Genomic DNA, 22,610 nt, shown 5'->3' with positions numbered 1-22,610 from the left:
TGAAATAATGTTAACCATTTCTCAAGGTAAACATCCTATTCTATGTTGAATAACAACAGCACTTACAACAAACCACTTGGTTGCTCAGTTTTTATGAAACTTCATTGCCATACACATTTACTTTAGAGCTGTTTACACTGCTATAAATTGCCGCTCAAGCTATCAGATGGCTCAATTTCTGTCAATAACAATCTAAAATCAGTTTAAAATCTTGTGATTATCGACTTTTATCGACAAATGAAACTTGTCGAGTGACAAATTTATCAACAAATATCCAACAATATAGACTTATGAACTACGTTTTCGATGATCGATTTCAATAGACATGTTATGGCCTGTGGAACTGCAGAGGCATATTTGCAGACTGGACAGTCATATTCTTTACCAAATGGGTACCAAGGGGCTTGCAGCTGCAACGAATCAGGTAAACAGAAAGTCTCACTCGTTCAGCAGGGTCTTATCATCTGGTCAGTAACAAAGGGGATATGATCTTGAGTTTCTGGCTTGTGAAGGATAGGGAAGGCTTTGGTTGGGTGAAATTCTTCTTTAATCTTAGACTGAATGACCTGGTGTGCAAGCAACACTGCCTGGGATGGCATTCATGATTTCTCAGCTAGCGGATTCGTCATAAGGTTGCAAGTTCGCAACAACAATGAAATGTTACTGCCTGATCACTGCAGAGTGATTTTATTTCGCCGCACACCCTCTCTTGCCATTTGTGTCACCTCCTTTCTTGAATCACTCTCACATCTAGATCTTCCAATGCCATTTTGAGATGTTGTGGGTATCTAAGTAGCTTGCGAACGGAGACATATTTTCGGCTGTCGCTTCTCTCCATCGAAAAATAATGTCTGCGAACTCGAGCCGCAAAGCTATTTCTGTGACGTAGGAATTCAAAGCCAATCACTAAGCTCATAAAATCACAGAACCACCACACAAAATTCGTATGCGGTGTACATGTTAACTTGTGGAAAAACAATGGCGGACAGTATGCGTTTAGCAAAGTTTGGGGGGTTTTCGGTTTTGAAAAGTTAAATAAGCATCAGAAGGATTCAATCAAGTATGTTGTAGAAAAGGAAAAAGATATTTTTGTCAATTTGCAACGGAGTTTGGCAAGTTGTTGATTTATCAAGCATTGCTGATAGTGTTTTGGTCTGTGCAGTCCACTTGTGAGAAAAATATTGTGGTCATGATTTTTCCATTGATAAGCTAGATGAAAAATCAAGTTAGTTGCCTTACCAACTTCAACTACTACTGCAGTTTGCAAATAAATTGGTAATGAAGCCTTCATAGCTTAGCCCTGCTAAATGATGTTTAATTCATCTTATCATTTACTGATCATTCTGAGCCGTTAGGATTAGTCTTCGATGTGCAATTATGTATGCTAGCTCTGTGGCATTTGTTTAGGTTTATTGGCTTGGATTAACTGCAAGAATTCAGGCAGCAGCGCTAAATAAATGTTATATGTGAAGACGTAGATCTGTGGATTTTGTTACTTGTGATTTCATGCAAGAAACAGTAAAGGATTATTTGTGTTGGATTTGTTTGGGTGAAAAACTCAAGTGCTTTTACCTCACTACGGCCAGCTTCTTCAAATGAATGATAACTGAACAATATAACAGTGTCCTTTTGACGGGAGGAAGGAGCAGGTAAAATTCATGATCAGTGGAAGAAATTACTCTGCCAGTTTCAGTTTTGGACCCACGGTTTTCTATTATTATCGATGTGTTTGTTTGATTTTCAAGCAGTACTGGTGAATCAATTAATTGATCCCTAACATTTGGTTTAATTGTTGTCAGTTTGCTCATGAATTAAAGTTGTATTTTCTCTTAATTTCATGTATATAACAATCAACTTTTTTTGTTTTGTCTGTTTTGTGTGCTAAGAGATAAGTTAATTGTTTGTTTGTTTTAATTGCGGGTCAGTGTTCTTTCTCTGGGCCGGGGCTGTCTGTGTTACGAAGTGACTCGATAGTTTTAAGAAAATTTTGTCCTCTATGTTATAAACGTAATTGCAACGAGTCCTCGTAGAATTAAGGATTAATGTTCACTTGTATTTTCAAAGTTTTCGCAATTTCCAAAAAACTTTTAAAATACCCCTGAAAATTAATCCTTAATTCAACTCGGCCTCATGCGATTACATATACTAATCCTGTTTACTCATCCATTTTAACTCAGTGGTCATTATTAATTATTATTATATACTTTATACAGGATTATACAAATTAAAAACTAACAAATGTTCTCTGGTTAAAAACAAAAATTTGTGCACCATATGCTGTACATGCAAATCCAAGATTGCTTGAGCCTCACACAAGAGACGCCACCAACTTATTAACACAACCACAGACTGACTGCTGAACACTCAGCTTTCAAATTGAAAGGAGAGACCATTATTATCATTATCATTATCATTATCATTATCATTATCATTATCATTATCATTATCATTATCATTATTAATTGTTATTATTAGTATTATTATCATCATTATTGTTATTGAAGTTTGGCTTTTACTTCGAGTTGAATAGTATAGGTACAAAATATATTATCAGTAAATTTTCTCAGGAGTCTTGTCCCCAAGGTTCTTCACAACATACCTATTCAAAATGGCAGACAGTGGCAAAGACTCTGGGATATCCTGCAAAATACTCTGTAAATTGTGGAGTATTTTTTCATGCGACACAGTTGATTTTTGTCTTCCCAACACTTTTTCTGGGATCAGATATGGTATCCATCGGGAAACCACATTTGGTCCAGAAAAAACTCAGACAAAAATTAAATGTAAGTCGTGAAAAATACTCTGTGAGTCATGAAGTATTTTGTAGCATGTGCCAGGGTCTTTGCCACCATCTGCATTTTGGACATTGGGAAGAGTCTGGGGACAAGGTTGCAAATGTTTGTGTACGTATCTTGCAACTGGTGGAAGGGTTTATCACTAGAGCCAGTTGCCAATTCCATGTTTCAATGAAAAAAGCACCGAAAAACTCTATAGGAAAGAAACAAAGAAGCCATTTTTTCTATGAGATCAGAACTGTGTAATCATTGTTTATCATCTGTAGCATGTTACTGTCATTTTCACAAAAAATATTGAGAATATTTGGGAAAGTGTATCAAAAAAGTGCTTTTGACGTCATAACTTGTTTGCGAAATAAATTTTCTATAAATTCATGCTACACATTTTGTATTAAAATGTTCTTATACTGTTTCCATGGTTTTTTGTGTATGAAAAGGTAAACTCTGTGAGTTTTTAGGCATTCTATGTTTTGGTCACGTGACTCCACAAATATGTCTGTGAATCCAACCACACGAAGAGGTGTTCAATAGAACACACTTGGCCAAAAAAAATAATTAAGGAGTTTAGGGAATGCAAGGAATGATGATCTGAAGTCAATTTTGAAAACAGTTTTGTAGTTTAGGGTCTCCCCCCTTAAGTGGCCCACACAGACAATTCTTAACCCGGTTTATAAAGGATGAAGCAACTAATATAATAATTGCTACTCCTCCCTGAATGGGATGCTGGTTGATCACAGGGTTACTCCCAGCAGTATGTAGCTAGAACCCATTTATACACCTGGGTGAAGAAAGATAATGTGAAGCAAAGTTTCTCGTCTAAGGAAACAACATAGTAATGCAGAGACTGGAAGTCTGACATGCTTAGCACTGCCAGACTTCTCAACTTCTAACTGCAAGGATCTTTCTCGTATTTGCATTATTTACAGGAAATTTCCTTAGAGCACCAATGGGAAGCCATCAAGAGATTGTTCAAACACAAGACAAACCGTAAACAGTTAAACAAGCAATTTTCAAAGACACTGCAAGGAAAGAAGTTGAAAAAAGAAAATGGTCAACTTTTTTAAGTTGACAGTTGCAACCAAAGGTATGTACTCATACTGTCAGCACACTGGTATGTTGCAGACAAAAGTGGTACATTCTTTTAAGGTTTTTGTTTGATGTAGCTTAACTTAGCTTAATTCCTTATCCCCAGGGGGGGATAAGGAATGCCATATACATGTATTTAAATTGGTTTTCAGGCGAAGACTAAAAATAGGTGACGTCACATCTGTTATAATGCTACCCTCAAATTAAAGGTAAACTTACACCACAGAGGAAAAACAACAATTCAAGATAGTTTGTGAGACTTGATTGATGAAAAGATTTGATTTCTTTGACTTTAGGCAAAGTCAATGGAACATACCCTCTGGTGGGTCATAGTGTTGTCCATTGTATGTTTGTTCTCATATCTTAAATGCTTCATAAAATAGAAGAAATACCCTCACAGTTCTTTTTGTAACTGGTTATGTTGCATAAAAACTGTGAGGGTTTTCTATTTAAATTCTATTTAATTTGAATCTAATTTTTAATCTATTTAAGGGTTTGAACAACAAAACGCCCACAAGAATTACTGGAGTCCTGCATAATAAGTGTAATTTTTCAATTTTGGGTTTCATGGATAAAACATCTAGTGACACTAGTCCATACACGAAAGTCACCCCAGGTGACTGGATGTATAGATGTCTCAAGGCAATTGAAGCCAGAGAAAAACTAACTCATACATGACTAGCTACTCACACCACCCCCCCCCCCCCCCCGAAGTTGCTCAAGTTTCTTTATAACCAAGATAACCATCCTAACCTACTTTTGATCCTGCTAAGTTCTACATTATTCCAACGACCCCTTGAGACACCAGTTGCTAGAAGGCCTATTGCAGCCTCCCATTCCTATATTACAAGACCTGTTATATTTGTGGAGGAGCCAGTTAAACCTTCCATTGTTATGTCTGCTGTATGAATTGAACTCGAATTAAAGTTCACGTTAACCAGGATTAGCTTAATCAGGCTTTGAACAACCGGGCCCTGATGATTAGCCCAAGAATATTGGTATTACATCTAGTTCTTTCTATTAATTATTTTAATGTAATTTTTCTTGCCTAAATTTAAATTAATTTTTTATGCTGCTGTTTTCACATATTTTATATTTGTTTCAAAATTAATGTTGTTGTTCTATGCTCTCATAATCATACATTTACCAACAGTTTTAAATACCTGGATATTTAATATTATTTTTGAATAACAGATCTTTAAAACCTCTGATGATTAGCCCAGAAAATAAAAAGTGTTGCTCAGAATAATTTTTAATTAACTATTTGTCAAAAGTGTAATGTGCAAGATATATGTTTTGGTTCAATTTTTCTTGGATTTAAAAATTTTCAAACCACTTTGATCTTTGTTTTCCTTTGTCTTAGATTATGGTAATGAATACTGTACAAAGGAAAATAAGAATTAAACTGGTTTTAAAAATTGTAAACCGAAAAATTTTGAACCACAACATATACTATGATAGAATATACCTTTAGGTCTCACATTTTCTTTAATTTCATTTACAAACAGAAAAGAAAAAGGAGGCTTATGACAAATTATCTTTGGCAGAAAAGGAGAAAATCAGAGCCACCCTCTTTATTATGGATGGTTTTTTCATTTCATGGGAAGCGTACCACAAGCTAACTCAACAGGAAGCAAGCTTACCAAGATCTTATCTGGTAGAGGGATGCCAACCTGCATTGGATTCGCATTGGAGCATCTAAAAAACACCAGGAGAACATCCAGAGGCTGAGTTGTCAGTCATGGAGTAGCTTAAAAAGGAAATAGAGGAGCATGTATGTACAACATATATAAAATAAATCAAACTATGAGAATGATGAATTATTCAAAGTGACAGAGGCACATTCTGAATAAAGGAAATCTAAGTGCTCCTATCAGGACCTTTTGATTACTAGTTTGAATGCTCTACTACTGAGCTTCAGGAGACTTGTGGGAGCTTTTGTAAGGCCATTTTACGCTAGGTTCATGGGACAAACATCCTGCATACTGCTAGGATTTGAAAGCAAACTATATTTTTATTATTAAAGGTCGGCTTTCATGTTCAAAGGTACATGTATTGTGCTAATTTTTCTATTCAATTTTATCTTATTGCAGTTAAAGCAGTCAGACCAATCAGGGCATGAAACCCCAACAGTTAAAGTTAAAATGTCAGGTGATGGTGCTCGTATGTCCCACTCAGGTTCCTTGTTTGTTTGTTCCTTTTCTCTACTGGATCAAGGTCAACAAGTGCTTTCAAGTGCAGGTATGTTTTACACTTTACTTATTAGTATAGCAGTAAAGGCACAAGGGCAATAAATTAATGTAAGAAGATGAAGGGAAGAACACTATGAACAACACAACAACAATGTAGAGTATAAAACCCCAGTTCCACTTTCTTTCTGTTGCTATTCTAGGTAACCACACCATTGCAGTGATTAAAATAAGCAATAATGATAACCTTGGGATTGGCCTTACTAATGTTAGACAGACAGTCAATGAGCTGATGTGAGCTGGCTTTATGGAGATAAATGGCAGATGAGTGAATTTAAAGTTCTACTTGAGAGGTGATTACAAAGTAAGTGTAATTATTTTAATATGTTGTTTTAGCATTTATCCTTAATGGAAGATTATCTTTGGTGGATTATAAAACTAACAACTATACAAATGAAATTGACATCAGACTTTAGGGGTGTAATGATTCGTATTTCTTCCAATTCGATTCGATTTCAATTATTGCCTTTTGATTTCAAATATTTCGATTTAATTATGCAAATGTTTCTTAATTCTTGTAACATAATGCATAATCAATGTAAACAACATGCAACCCTAAATCCTCAATTTGAGGATACAATAGTAACAGGAACATTAATCTATTACACGAATCCAAAAAAAAAAACATGCAATTTGTCAGTGTTCTTCTTTCTAGATCCAGTGTACTCTTAGATTTTTCTTTAAAATTATTAACTTGACTACATGCTCACTACACAAGCATGATCTCTGAGCAGACACAAGTTCACCTGCAGAAGAAAAAACTCTTGCACTGGCCAGTGATGTGGCAGGGACACATACCGTAAAAAATTGTTTATAAGCCGCACTTCTAGATAAGCTGCACTGCCAACTTTGGCGCTCAATTTTGAGAAAAAGTAAAAACTTTAAAAAAGACTGTTTGTAATGCAAACTTCCTTTAATGGCTAATTTGTTCCTCCGTTAAGGCTCAAAAAAGGCAAACTTGCAATTGTAGAGGCTGCAGATCCGTGTAAATGGCTTCTTAAGTAGTTGAATTTATCGATGTTGTGTAATACGGGATTTTCGTGAACTGCGCTCCTAAAGCTATCCCAAAAGGTAAGCCACTGGCTTGGATCCCCATAGAAATTCTTCAAGGTAAGTTGAGCCAGTTTCGCGTGCTCGTTTGTAATGCAGGGCCTTGTGATGCTTGGCTTGGCGGCGGAGCTCCATGCTCATGGTTGTCTTGGGTTTTTCGTGACAACACGCTTTCGATTTCGACAACAATCTCCAATACCTTTTCACTGAAGATGCCAGCTTCTTTGATCTCTTCTTCAATTGCTTTCTTATCTTCTGGGGTGTCTAAAATATCGGCGTCCAAACTATGAATAGTTTCTAGTCGATTTTGAAGTGACATTTTTAGTTGTTTCAGCTTGTTTTCTAAAGATGGATAGTAGTTTTTTACAATTTCTTCTGCTTTGGTCATCAGCTTCGTTGCGTGCAAGCGATGCCCCTGCCGTGATTTTTTCTTCTTCGTCATATTATCCAATGTTATCCGGCTTGAAGGACCATGTAATGCAAACTTCCTTTAATGGCTAATTCGTTCCTCTGTTAAGGCTCAAATCTAAGAGTTCACAATATATCACTATATCCGATCTCTTAACTCCGCGCGCTTAGCTCTATTGCTATTCGAGTCCTGTTTCGCAATGTTCTTTCTTCTGTTTAGGTCAATCTTACAAAAAAAAAACAATCAGAATACATGGATCGGATATCACAAAAATAATTAAGGTTCGCTTTTCACATCCGGTTGGTTAACAATTGATCGAGTTACTTCTTTTTGTTTTTGTAATTTTATCTGTTTGTTTGTGTGCTTCCTGTAAAGTAAGCCAAAATTTTACAATTTGATTTCCCTAGATACTTGAACACACGTTTAAGATTTAACTTTAGAACTACATGACTTCAAGAAATTGGCAAGTGAAATCATCAGAATTTACAATCACATACCAAATTACAGACTTCAAAGCCCTCATCATCATTGTCATCGTTGTCATCTGAGCCATCATCAGGAAGATTGAAAGCTTAATAGAAAGCTTCAACCTCTTCTGTGAGTCTGACGGACATCTCAGACCCTTCATCAAATGAATCTGTTTGCACTCCTGCATCCACCAGGACAGGCTCAGGTTCACTGTGGGAACAAGTAACTGAACTTGCTTGTCCTTCTTTTGGGATTCTTCTCCTGCACTTTGCAGTCGTCCATGCCTTCACTGCTTTTTCGGTTAGCGATTTGACAGCATCTGTGCCAGCAGCTGGCCCATTGATGGAAACGTGCAGCAGTGCTTGCAACATGTCATTTTTCAATGTTGACCTGAACCTCGTCTTCAGCCGTTTCACACAGCTCGCACCCCTCTCAGGCCAGGCATTTGAAACTGGAGTTGAGAGCATTATGCCAGCCACATTACTGAGCTGGGGCTAGAAATGGGAGAGTTGACAAATTTGCTGCAGGCTCAATTCGGTGGCAGTTACTTTACAGGGAACATCAGAGGGTTTGCATTCTTTAGGAATCTCTTCCTTCCATGTCAGCATATCATACTTCAATTTTGGAAACTCAGTTTTAAGTTCCTCTCCAACTGACTCCTTCTTGTCTGCAGGCATGGAACTCGTGAAGTGCTGAGCTATAACATGGACTTGTTTTTTGCTATAAGTCTTAAAGGACGGGTGTTCCTTGTTTGGGACTTTCAATGGGTGAAAGATTGACCATACAGACACCACAGGCAAACTTTCCTGAAATCTGTTATCGATGTTGGCCTCTAGTCCAACACTTGCAGCTGATACAGGGAAGCATTCATGTCAAGAATTCCGAGCCTTCCATTTTCAAGAAGATCTGTTTTCAGCCTGTTGATTGGGGACTTGCTTTCGACTGCTTCATCAAGTTTTTCCTTCGTGTACTCTATGGTTGGTTGAATTCTTGAAAAGTCCACTGTCCCTCTCTGAAAAGCCTTACTCAAGTTTGAGAGGTGAGGTAATACTTCCGCAAGAATGTACACAGTCCCAATGAACTTGACATCTTTCATCTTTGAGAAAAGACCCAGGGAGGTTGCATCAGTAGCCTTCAAGGTGTTTAAAGCGTGGAGTAATGCAGGATATTCGGCATCAACTGCCTTAATGGATGCATCAAAAGAAAGCCATCTGGTGGTACATGCCTTCTTCAAACGTCTTGAGACACGTTTACAGGCCTCATCACTTGACAATGTCAGGTCTTTTATTTCTGCCTGGGTTTTGAGGTAGACAGCCATTTTCTTTGTTGAATTTTGAAACATTCTCCATAACTGAGTCAGCCATGTCAGGACACTTTTGATGTAAGACACATTTTCCAAGGAGTCGGTACAAGCTAATGCCAGTCTGTGGCAAATACAGTGAAAGTTAATAAGTTGTGGGCTAAGTTCTTTCAACTTAACAGCAAATCCGTTTCTCACGCCAGTCATAACAGAAGCCCCATCAGATACAAATGCTGACAATTTCTTGAAATCTAAGTTTTAGCGCGTCAATATTAAACCATTTACGCACAGATTTCGTGTGTTTTTGCGTGTTTGAGAGATGTATTTATTATGTATTTTACTTTTTTGTTCATGTTCCCCGGAACTTAGTGACACCCCTGTGGTTTTAAGTCCATTTTCACCATTTCTGACTTTATCCCTGAAGTAAGATTCCTGATGTATTGATCCTTCAGTGAATTGTAGGGAACAAACTGGACAGGAATAGAATATGGTTTCTTGTTTCTTCGTTCGTCAGAAACCAAAATTGCCAGAGTATGTGTGGCAGCTGGTTGTCGTTTCTTGACAAACAAATTCCTGCGGTACTTCTGGTAGTCTTGTTTTAGGTTCCTCAGGCCATGGGCGACATCATCCACATGTGGATTCTCTGGCTGCAACTACGGAAGAACGTCCTCAATTGAAGTAGGGAAAGCTTGGGGTTGTTGAAGAAGGGTGTTATATTCCACCCTTTCCCAGCACAATGACTTCAACAACTTCTGGGATGCGTTTGGGCTGTTGAATTTCTTTTGGAAGGCCAAGTCAGCTTCCTTCAGGCCATCAGCCAAGAATGTTTGGTCAGCTTCCAAACTGTCAACCAATGGGCGAATCTTCGTTTCCAATAAATCCCTTGCAACATTATTCTCTGGTACATATGCCTCGGCTCGTCTAACATCATAGGCAGCATGAAATTCTTGTAGCTTCCCGTCACCAAGGTCAATGCCCCCATCCCAGACTCCCCTGACCGACTCCTGCAATGCCACTTTCAGGTCACAAGCATCAGCTTTAATCCAAAAACGACCATTGGGGTGGGCTTAATTAAGGTGCCCTTAATTATATAAATATTTTTTACCTGAACCACTGGTTCACATGTAAAAGGCGCAGCAGCTGTTTGCTTCTGAACAGTCCTTAGGCTTGGTGAAGCAACGTTACCTCATGCCTGTAAAGTTACAGGAATAAACAGAATGTGTAAACAACACACAGTCAGTTGCACATCCATGGTGCGTACAATCTTGAAAAGGTCTTGAATTTTAGTAGTCGTCTTGAAAAGTCCTTGAATTCAGTTAAGGTCCTTGAAAAGTACTTGATTTCTTAATTAGGTCTTGAGAAGTCCTTGAAATTTCCTAATTTGTTTATTCCATATCACTTTTCTGAAAAATTAAATGATTTTGCCGGGTAAATTTGTGCATTGACGACTAATAACTGGCGATAACGATGGGACAAATGGTCAGTATAACACATGTAAGTATACATGAAGCGAACTTTGATCTTTGCCTCAATTTCATGTGCGTCTCACCAGGTGATGTGGGGTTGTCCACCACATGCGTTTGTTTTCAGGGGCTATGTGATCGGTCGTGTGTAGCGTTTTTTTGAGCAAGGTATTTTTGATTTTCCCTTCGTTTGCAATTTAAATGAGCAATCGGCAAATGTGTATTTAATCGTAAATGGTTAACTGGTGCAAAGTTAAGTTGGGTGAAAGGTTTCAAAGGCGACAAACACAAGACCATGTGTTGTTGGTTTGTAATGAAGAGATCAATATAGAAAGCATGGGAGAAAGCGCTTTGAAGTCTTACATGAAAGGGGAGAAACACAAAAAGAAACGTTGGAACTGGATATAGACTCACTTGTGAAGTCAACAGATGATTTGAGTGTCAAAGCTGAAGAAACTGGGCAGCTGACTCTTGCCAATAAGTCCAATGCTCTTTAATAGAAAAGACTCTTAAACTGCAAGAGGTTGAGGACAAACTAAATGAAAAGTTGGAAGCTATGAAAGGCTGCTGAAACATAAAAATTTTATCATTTTTGTTGAACAATATTGTATTCCTGTATCTGCATTTCAAAATTTATTTCTGTACCTCAGACGTAAGTGCAAGTAAAATAGCCAGTGGTTGATCATTTTACAGAATTTCATTACAGAGACTAACTTCATCAACCAAGGCTGAACTATGTGAAAACTGGAAATAAGTTATGACTGAATTGAGTGTTTTAGGTGTAAAAAGGGGACGAAAATGTTGATGTATACTGAATAAACATAGGTCCTTGAAAACTGGTTTTTCTCCTTGAAAAGTCCTTGAATTTTGTTTGTCTGAAGTTGTACGAACCATGACATCAGTTATACCAATAATTATTCTTAAATATGCAAACAGCTCGTTAGAATCCCATAAGCATACACTTGTGCAGCTTGTTGGAGAGGGGCATGTGGCTGTGGTTGAAAGTATTTTTTTGTTTGATAATTTTCTGGCATTTTTAACCATAAATTCACATTTGAACCACAATAATTATAATAAACCCAAGTTTGTAAAAAAGTCAATCAGTGGGAAACAGGTTTGGTAGGACAATTTAAATTAATTCACCTGAGTGACCTCAGCAAAGTAGAGAGGGAAATACTGGACAGGTGTACACCACTATTCACGTCCACCTTGGTTAATGTGTAATATTATTATTACACATTATATTCTCTAAATGATTTCATCTTTGAGATCATCAATAACAGTAATCCACCACCACTCACTGTAACTGGATCTTTCTGCTCATTTATTGCTGTACCACTCCACGGAGGTCCCTGGAATAGTCTGGTGAATCTTGAGGGAAACTCCGCACACATGGTCTCGTACCAGGACTGGTAATCATCTGACACAGAGATCTGAAATAAATCATGCATAACATGCATATTTTGTATAATTATATAATACCTTACATTATCCAAATTCCAGTTTAGCTTCATACTTTTCTTTGAAAATTTTGGCCTTTTTAATAGCCCTCCCTCACAATCAGAAATTCCAGTTAGCTTCCATATGGGGTGGGAATGGATATTTTCTGCAACCACACATTCTCATGGGAGTACAGAAAAATAGCTGGATTAACTTTATATAATCACCGAAAAATATATAATTTATTCATGTTAAAACAACAGTTTCTCTTATTTATAAATAATAGTAATGTTAAAAGAAAATTATCCAACCTGCATAACATTGGTGGCAGCAAAGAACTCTATCTGATATTCCACCAGTCCAAAGGGCATGTGGTTGAGTGGAAGCAAGGCCTCATCAGTTCCCGGCCGATTTTCTGCAATGCAAATAGTAAACTTGTAGATGAGGTTATTCTTCTTTAGGTCTTGCAACCTTTTCGTTGCCTTTACAGCAAAAAATTTCCAGGATTGGAGTCAATTCCACTTTTGGAGGCAAGTTCCAAGAAAGACAGGTTTGCTAGTTCACTCAGCTTGACCCCATACAGAGAAGATATCAGGTCCTTGAAATCTATGTTGGATGTTGTGGTTCCTGTGTTTTTTGTGGTACTCACAGGACTTTCTTGGTGGGAGGGTGTTTGGGTGACTTTATCAACCAAGCTAGCCAGTGTGTTACATCTCTCCTGAGGCCTTGCCGGTGTCAGTTCTGTTTCGTGAAGGAAACTGCTTAATGTTAAGTTATAGTACTCCTGCATCCTCCAAGTTGGGAATTTGGCCTTCAGAGAATTAATTAAAGACTCTGGCTGGTATTCTGGTACCTAGAAATGACAGTATAGAAAATTATTAATGTCGACATCATAGTATAAATATATCTCTTTTAGATAACTTTCTCATCTATATGTTGAAGGTAGTTGTAAACATGTCAAAGCCCTTAAGGAAGTATAATTATTTTATCCAAACTCTTTGCTGCCATATATTAGGCCTTTATGTGCAAAGAATTATGTCCAATAAAATGGCAATGCAAATGCTACCAGAAGACAGTTAAATTGCTAATATTACAAATTGGTCACTCACTTGTAAGAAGCACACTTGACATAGTGCTTATTTGAATGTGGCGGGCAGTATCTTTCCAGAACTGATGATTTGCACGGAAACATTGGCCATTGTTTATTTCTGGGGATGCCATATCTGAGATCCATTTTGGCCAACTCCACAAACTCCACCGATGCTCTCTCCTCCTCAAAAGACCACTTGTGCAATCGCACATTTTTTGTTCGGAGAGGTGATCTCCTGAGGGGAGAGCTGACCACCTGACAAAAGACTTATATAGTACGTATTATTTATTGTAGTTAAAGAATGCATACTTATATTATAAATTTCCAGGTTATACAAAATCCCAAGGAACAAGTGACACAATTCATGTACAAATACTTGGAACCTAAATTCAACATTAAATTATTATATAGTACATAAAGGTAACCTATTTCGTTTTAGAAACACATAAAGTGAAAGGTAATCAATAAAATGGATAAAAAAAGTCTGGCTATAAAGTAAGCTCATGTCTTTGAAAGAGATGCACACAACTGAAGAATTGAACTTGCCTTGAAACTTGGACTAGCAGAAGGGGACTCTGGAACATTTTCACTTGAAAAGTTTAAGGGTTTCCTTATTCTTCTATAAGTAATACCCTCTCTTGATCTCTTCTCTGGTGGTTTATGTGGTGTTGTGCCGGTAGAAAAGTGGCTTCTTTTTGACTGGTCCATGGAATACTAAAAGATACAAAAGGAACAACAATCACAACACAAAAAATAATGATTCTTAATAGTATTTTACCCATTTGGTCTATGGTAGAGTCAGACATTCCATAGAGGTGGAAGGTAGACACTTATATCGACGATAGAACCACGTTATGTTTATGAAAACGCTTTCCAATCGAAATCTGAAAGACACTGTACTTGTGACACGTGTCACTCAAGAGATTATCTAACGGGCATTTTTAGTGAAATTTAGACCCCCTAAAACGGGATAAAATGTGGGTTCTTCTTTGCCTAAACATTACTTGGCCTTTGATTTGCATGACTGAAGTCCGTATCTGGAAAGACCTCACCTCTCGTTTGAATAAAAAGTATTTTCATTGACCTTGTTGTGGGTCATCGATCGCATTGTTGTGTGAATGATGTTTTAAACAATGGAATAATGGTCTTGCTTTGGTAAGACACAACAAGAAAATGAAACCAAATTGAAAAGAAAGCGATGAAGTATTAAAAATTGCCAACAACTCACCTTTTGCAGGGATAAAAAGGCAAATTAACCAAAGAGGAGATCGAGCATTTCTTCGCTCATGTGCGCCATTTTCCGGTGTCCTGCTGTGAAAATAGCATTGAAAGGACATGTGGGATACTATTCACCTTCCTCTGACTGTAACTATTTTTTATATACTCTCCTATTATCTGTTTGTTAATCTCATATTTGCAAAACAATTTGTTTTTTCATTTGTCATAAAATTAACAAAGACTGTATCAATTATCCACTAATATTCTGATAGTCTTATCCCACTGGTCAAAGGGTGTTAATGTTTCTTAGAGTGTTGTTAAATGTCGGTCATTGGACAATACCCCTGAGGTAGAAGAAGGGACCCTCTAAGATCCACCCAGCAATAAAAATTGAGTGGTTTGGCTTTGTCCCAACCCCCCCCCCCCCCCCCTGCCAGGCCGGGTAATACACTTGTGCCACTGAATTGTTTTTGGTGTAAGGCTGTGTAGGTGTGTAGGCTGGATGGGTGGTGGCTTGATGATGGTACAAATCACTTCCTGAATTTGTTCTCCCACTTTGCAGCATTTGGAATAACTATCTCATGCTGATGGGACTTATCCATTTCCTCCCTCATAAAGTTGAGCAAGTCCCTTGTGGGGTCATTGCTTACAGCCTCCCGAACAAGATTCAGCACCTCAGTTGTTGTTGTATCCAGCTTGTCTTTCGCCGTCACCCGTTTCCTGATCTTTTTGACAGGGACAAAGAGTTCCGCTGCCTCCTTGTTGTCATCATCGTCATTGAATGGCTTCTGATGAACATGGTTCCAGGGCTTGGTTGGGTTGATATGAATCTATCGTCTTCACCACCTCATATAATGCTGCAAACCATTTGCCAAACCCTTGCTCTTCCTGGAACCGCTTTATACCTGTTGCAGTCTTCTCAGTTAGTGCTGCTTGTTTACAGAGACTAACACATTTTTTAAATTTGCTTCTCAGTTGAGGCACCTTAAATATAAACTTATCGCCCCTGGAAGAAGCCCTTTGTTTTAACTCCTCTAAACCTTTGCCACAAATTACACCATTACTTTGGTTGTTGGTATTGACAAAAATTAACTTCTTGTACAAATCATTATTAACAATGATGTCAATAAAATCGTCTATAGATTTTGGGCACCATTTAGACTTGCGACCAGGCCTTTTCTTGACTGTTTTTCCTTTTCTTACAACTTGAGCTACTGCACTTTCCTCTTCTTCATTGTCATCAGCTTTGTCATCATCATCATCTTCCATTACATTCTTCAAAGTCATTCTTGTCATCAGCTCGGTTCCTACACCCACCCAAAAAAAGGTCTGAGTGCTGCATACCTGCCGTAGAGTGCCAACAAGTAAAAACTGTCACAGTTGTGTGCTGAATGAAAATTAAGAAGTAACCAGACTACCAAAATTTTTTTAAACGAAACTGAACTAAAAAAGCATTGCAAAACTCACATGCTATTCTTCGTTGTTTAGAATGTCCATAAGAACTAAACTTGTAAGGTAGATTAGAGGTGAAATATCTGTGGCCCTTGCATTACCTGAGACAAAGCTGAAACTGTAACATTGTCGATAGAAATGAGCATGAATTCAAATTTGTCATGTTTGTGTTTTGTCATGTTCTTAGAATGCAAATCTCACATGCTATACAATACAATACAAACTTTAATGACACTCCCTGAAAAGGGCTTTTCAGTGACAATAAAAATTAATTTACAACAATAACAACAAAGTTACAATAATGCAATGCAATTATTTATACAAGAGTAAAAATTAAGCTAAAGAATGGTCGCAAAAAATAACAAGATAAAATCTGTATGTAAAAGCTAAGACAGACTAGAAAGGAAAGCGGCGAATAAGTCAAAGTTTACGCTTAAAAATAAGAACAGAGATGCAGAGTTGAAAGGAATTATCCAAACTGTTCCACAGACTTACTATACGGTAATAGAATGTCCTTTTCTTTGTGCTATTCTTTGTTTTAGAATGTCTTTTAGAACAAAAATTGTAACGTAGATTACAAATGCAAATCTCACATGCTCTTCTTTGTTTTTTAGAATGTCTTTAAAAACAAAACTTGTAACATAGAAAAGGCTATGTCATCTAGGTCATCTCCATCAGATAAAATTTTCAAACAGTGTTCCATCCTCTTGGGCTTGTTGGCATCTTTAATTAAGTGGCAATATTTTGTCCCACTCTAGCACCAGCCCAATTTCTTTCTCACCCGTCTGACTGTCCGGGGAGGCACATTAATGTTGCAATGTGCAAGCAAATACCTGCAAGCTCAACATAAGAAGTTCATTGTTTTTTTGCACTTCCTTGTTGATGATTTGACAGTTTTGAATGACAAGATTTTTGGTATGGCCCGATCGTCTGACTGTCAGGGGAGACACATTAATGTTGCAACATGCAAGCAAATACGAGCAAGCTCAACAGAAGAAGTTCATTGTTTTTTTGCATTTCCGTGTCGATGATTTGAAATTGTCGAATGATTTTTGGTATGGCCCGATCGTGGTCGGTCATAAAGACTCCCCCTTTCATAAAAGCATGAAAGGAAAAGATTCACAGCTTGTCTGGACATGTTGACATTATCCTCTTGCCTAACTGTATTGGTAATTATGGAGACATTCTTTGTGAGTTGGTTGAAATTCACAATCCATTGTCACACATAAAGCAAGAGTTTGCCCATCTTTCCGAGCAACATGAAAGTCATTTTACTGACTCTAGACTGTGCACAAAAGTGTCTGAAGGAACGCATTCCTAAAGATCATGGGCTAAACACGTTCTCTCTTGCATTCCATGAATGTTATGCGTTTTATTTTAAACTGGAATGCTTGGGGAACGCCAAGGGAATGCTAGGGGAACACTTAGGTAACATAAAGTAGAATGCTTTAAGAACAAGTTCAGCGTAGCATTCTCTGTTAGGTTACTTCTGTCCAGTACTGTACGCACACAAACACACACGCATACATAAGTGCATTCATACAGTTAAAACAAAAGGTAAATGTACAAAGAATTCTTCGAAAGGGAGTTTGAGAGGTTTGCCCTAAATAAAAACTGTGCACCCCCCCCCCCCCCCGCAAAAAAAGGTAAAAATATTCAACTGAAATAAAAAAAATCTAATGTTTACAATTATACAAAAAAAGAACTAAATCAAAGAGTTAAGAAATGTCAGAAATGCCATCCCTATGTATACTTTACTGGAGTCATATTAAATACTGTTGTCATATTAAGTATTGAATGATGAAACCTGGCTCCAGTCTATCCATTACCCGCAACATGACATGTAGCTCATCAATCACAATCTGGTTCAGTGGAATGTCAAACAAGGGTTGCCCTTTGATATCTGGGCTGTTTGAACCAACTTGTCTAGTCATTTCAGCACTCTCATAGAATGAATAAGGAACACAGATGTTACACCATTAAAATCAGAAATGGCAAATTAGCAATTGGAAACATTTTAAAATTGTTGTTTTGCTGACAAACCATGGGATCTGTCCAGTATACTGGTAATTACAGGAGTTGATAAAGTATGTTACAAAATCTTTGGTATATTTGTCACAGATGAAGGGTAGCAAGAAAGGAGAAAGGATCTCTTGATAGGTGCTGCTATTCATGTTTCCCTGAAAAATACAAATGTTGGTAGCCCCTCAAGTAGAAATTCCGGCCCATAGATGAAACTAAAACAGACATACACATAAGCTTAAGCTTGATGTCATAACAATAATAATAATAATAATAATAATAATAATAATAATAATAATAATAATAATAATAATAATAATAATAATAATAATAATAATAATAATAATAGTAATAACTTTATTTATCCTGATAAAAGACCAGTTAGTCAAACAACAAAGGTTGATAGACTGGTATTAATCGGTGACCAGCACATATGAAATATATAAAAACATTTACATGAAAAACAGCGGAAAAAATAGTTAGAGAAATATAACAAAAATGAACTAAGCATCGCTTTTACAAATATGATTGGCCCTATCCATGTTCATCAAGTAAAGATGAAGCTACCAACGCAAAAAAATACGAAATCACGGAGATCAAAATAGCTAATATGTGACCGTGAAAAGAAAACACTTTTCAGTTTTATACTTTCACAACAAATTGTCTCTTTAAGCTGAACTGCAAGATCTCTGTTGCCTACCTGTAAAAATTAAGACCACATTTTTGTTGTGTCCCGAATGGTAACTTGGTAAGAAGTTCATTGTTGACGTCCATGCTCATTTGCGTACTTGCTGAAGGCAATTCATGTTCATAACAATTTCATAACTTCTTGATGGGGTTTTAGAAGATAAATGTTTGCATTTCCTTGTCGATGATTTGAAAGTGTCGAATGACAAGATTTTTGGTATGGCCCGATCGTGGTCGGTCATAAAGACTCCCCCTTTGATTAAAGCATGAAAGGAAAAGACTCACAGCTTGTCTGGACGTGTTGACGTTATCCTCTTGCGTAAGTGTATTGGTAATTATGGAGACATTCTTTCTGAGTTGGTTGAAATTTACAATCCTATTGTCACACATAAAGCAAGAGTTTTGCCCATCTTTCTGACCAACACAAGAGTCATTTTACGGACTCTAGACTGTGCACAAAAGTGTCTGAAGGAACGGGTTCCTAAAGATCATTAGTTGAACGTGGTTAAAAATGTTGGGTGTGTAGCCAGGCATGTTAAAAAGAATTAAAAAGTTGTTGACACTGGCTAAAAAATATATATATATTGGACGTTTCGGCCACTACTGTTGCCTTCTTCAGCAAAGATAAAAAATGCAAATATAACGGCGTCCTGCTAGAAATATATACAACGATGTGTGATAAATAAATAAATCACACCTCGACGGAATTTAAAAGTGTAACAGTGGTGTAAGGGTATTGTGAAGACTAAAAAAGATTAAAAAGGCTAAAAACTCTTAATGTTATTGTATATGTTCGGAAGCGCTATATGTTCATTCCAAATATCTAGCCAACATCTTGTCACCACTTCAAAATAATAAATACACAGTCGAGAACAGTGCATCTTTCGTTAAAAAGATCCGCACCTTGTCAGTGGATCCTGACGAGATCCTAGTATCTTTTGACGTCGTATCACTGTTTACTTGCATTCCGACCCACCTTGCCATCGAAGTTGTTAAAGAGAGACTGGACTCCGACCAAACACTAATGGAGAGAACCAACTTATCTATCCAAAATATTATGACACTTCTACATTTCGTCCTTGACAACAATTTCTTTGTATTTCAAGGCAGCCATTTCCAACAAATTTTCGGTTGTCCAATGGGATCCCCAGTCAGCGCCATCTTAGCCAAATCTCGTCATGGAACATGTCGAAGAGAATGCTCTCTCGTCGGCCCCTCACCCTCCTAAATGGTGGTTTAGGTACGTAGATGACAGCCATGTGTGTGTAAAAAGGGAACACGTCGATGAATTCCACGCACATCTCAATTCCATCAACCCTCACATCAAATTTACAATCGAGATAGAATCTGAAGGTTCCATTGCCTTTCTCGACACTAAAACAACCAGACAAGAAGATGGCTCGATCACCGTATCTGTCTACAGGAAAGCGACTAACACCGACCGTTACCTTGATTTCAAATCACACCACCATACCCAACATAAACACTCGGTCGCACGCACCCTTATGGATCGCGCAAAGAACATTCCTTCCACTGAGGAGGAAGTCACAAGGGAAACTAAACGAGTAGCGAGAGCCCTCGCCGCTAATAACTACCCTGTTAACTTCATTCACAGTGGCTGCCAACCGAATAGACAACAACAAATGAATGATACCGACCAGCGTGGATTTGTTATCCTGCCCTACGCCAAAGGTTTTTCCGAGAGAATCACAAAAGTTCTTCGAGATTTCAACATCAAGGTTGCCCATAAGCCTATCCGCACCATCTCCAACATACTCAAAAAGCCAAAAGACAAGATCGAGAAAGAGGCTTCCAGAGGAGTCGTATACAAGATCAAGTGTAAAGACTGTGATTCTGTTTACGTTGGTCAGACATCGCGCGCGCTGAAGACACGCGTGAAAGAACACACAAAGGCCATAGCAACATTGGATAAAAACTCTTTGTTAGCCAAACACCATGTGTTTCACGGTCACCAAATAGATTTGGAGAATGTTGAAATCATTGACAGGTCATCGGCGTGGCGACAAAGACTGATTCTTGAGGCTTGGCATTCCGTGCGCGATAAGAACTCCATAAATGAACATATAGCGCTTCCGAACATATACAATAACATTAAGAGTTTTTAGCCTTTTTAATCTTTTTGTCTTCACAATACCCTTACACCACTGTTACACTTTTAAATTCCGTCGAGGTGTGTTTTATTTATTTATCACACATCGTTGTATATATTTCTAGCAGGACGCCGTTATATTTGCATTTTTTATCTTTGCTGAAGAAGGCAACAGTAGTGGCCGAAACGTCCAATATATATATATTTTTTAGCCAGTGTCAACAACTTTTTAATTCTTTTTATTAGTTGAACGTTTTCTCTTATGCATTCCATGAACGTTATGCATCGTATTTTAAACTAAAATGCTTGGGGAACGCTAAGGGAACGCTAGGGGAACACTTAGGTAACATAAAGTAGAATGCTTTAAGAACATGTTCAGCATGGCATTCTCTGTTAGGTTACTTCTGTCCAGTACTGTACACACATACATAAGTGCATTCATACAGTTGAAGCAAAAGGTAACTGTACAAAGAATGCTTCGAAAGGGAGTTTTAGAGGTTTGCTCTAAATAAACATTCCCCCCTCCCCCAAAAAAAGGCAAAAATATTCAACTGAAATCAAAAAATCTTATGTTTACAATTATACAGAAAAGAACTAAATTAAGGAGTCATTAGGTTTTTCTCATAACAAATGAACAGCCTCGCTGCAGAAGGTTCTAGCTAAAAGCATCGATTGGATTGATTACAAAGCACATGATGATAAAGAATGCTATTCTACCTGAATCAAGCCATTTCTTATCAGGAATCTCTCCATGTGCGCACTTGTTGAAGAGTGGGTCATCTAAGTCAGAGTGTTTGGTAACAACGTGACTTAAGAAAGACTTAAAATGTAGCCCAAATGACCCGTCCATTGCCATCAGAGGTAGTTGTTGCACTCCAATAGAGGTGCTTCTCAAAAGGCTTCACCCATTCTTTGAGATCTTCATTTCCCTTTTCCTTGGCAATCTTGGAGAGTACTTTTCTGATCTCTGAAATAAGTGGTGTGAATAGAAGCAGAGTTAACATATTTCAGCAGACAATTTTTATAACTCTAGTTTTCTTCCGAAACTGTCCAAACATTTGCTTAGCTGATCCCCTCTCAGCAGCTGTAGCTGCATGGGAGATGTGGAGCAGAAGATGGTACGAGCACAGCATTTTGTACAATGCCCTATGCTCTCATGGTGCCCATCACCTGCTATGGTTATTCCCCCAAGATCCTTAAGCTGTGACAGCAGATTTGCCTGGTACTGCTTCCAGAACAGGTGGACAGTAGGAAACAGTTTAGTGTGCAACAAGAATTCATCATCATCAATCTTTATTTACCCTCGGATTGTAGAGTAGCTTAATGCAGCTAATATCTCCGAGCATTTTCCCACCCAACCATGATAATATACGCGCAAAGACCAGACCACAACACCGGGAACTACGTCCCCTACTCTTTGCGAAGAAGAAGAGGGTATGTTATTACTAAATCTAACAGAAGGCCCAAGGGGGCTAAAAACGTTTCGTAGACATTTGAAAACACCTTTTAAGACTGTATTGTGCAGGAAATTATGTTACCTTTTCCAGAGCAAGCAACAAACAATAATTTATTGTTGGGAAGGGGATGCATGAATAAAATTGTTACATGAGTTCTTGAGGTTTGATCAGGAACGAGATAATGATGCATGACTGGGAAGCAATATTTTTGGAAGGCAGTCTGCATGGCTATAATTTGCTGATTTAATTATTCAACAATAATTAAATGATGAAAGGAAAGTTAGTTATGCAGAACATTAAGTGAAAAAAATCAT

At 37.7% G+C, this 22,610-nt stretch overlaps 1 protein-coding gene and 1 pseudogene across 2 annotated transcripts in view; both read left to right on the top strand.

Annotated features, from left to right (window-relative positions):
* Window positions 1-22,610, top strand: part of LOC146471197 (uncharacterized) — a 54,321-nt pseudogene that overhangs the window by 1,467 nt on the left and 30,244 nt on the right. The window contains exons 2-5 of the transcript XR_014866864.1: window positions 3,722-3,879; window positions 5,390-5,655; window positions 5,975-6,122; window positions 6,274-6,434. The product of XR_014866864.1 is annotated as an uncharacterized LOC146471197 (transcript). The remainder of the gene's footprint in view (window positions 1-3,721; window positions 3,880-5,389; window positions 5,656-5,974; window positions 6,123-6,273; window positions 6,435-22,610) is intronic.
* LOC146471201 (uncharacterized) lies at window positions 19,908-20,855 on the top strand. The gene has a single exon (XM_085121226.1). The coding sequence runs from the start codon at window positions 19,908-19,910 to the stop codon at window positions 20,853-20,855; it is 948 nt and encodes a 315-aa protein (XP_084977352.1).

The sequence above is a fragment of the Pavona decussata genome, unplaced genomic scaffold (assembly GCF_977016875.1).
Source record: "Pavona decussata unplaced genomic scaffold, jaPavDecu1.1 SCAFFOLD_106, whole genome shotgun sequence".
NCBI lineage: Eukaryota > Metazoa > Cnidaria > Anthozoa > Scleractinia > Agariciidae > Pavona > Pavona decussata.
This window is presented reverse-complemented; position numbering and strand designations above follow the sequence as displayed.

Coding starts and splice junctions, on each gene's coding strand:
- LOC146471201 (XM_085121226.1), top strand. CDS start 19,908: ATGGAACATGTCGAAGAGAATGCTCTCTCGTCGGCCCCTCACCCTCCT.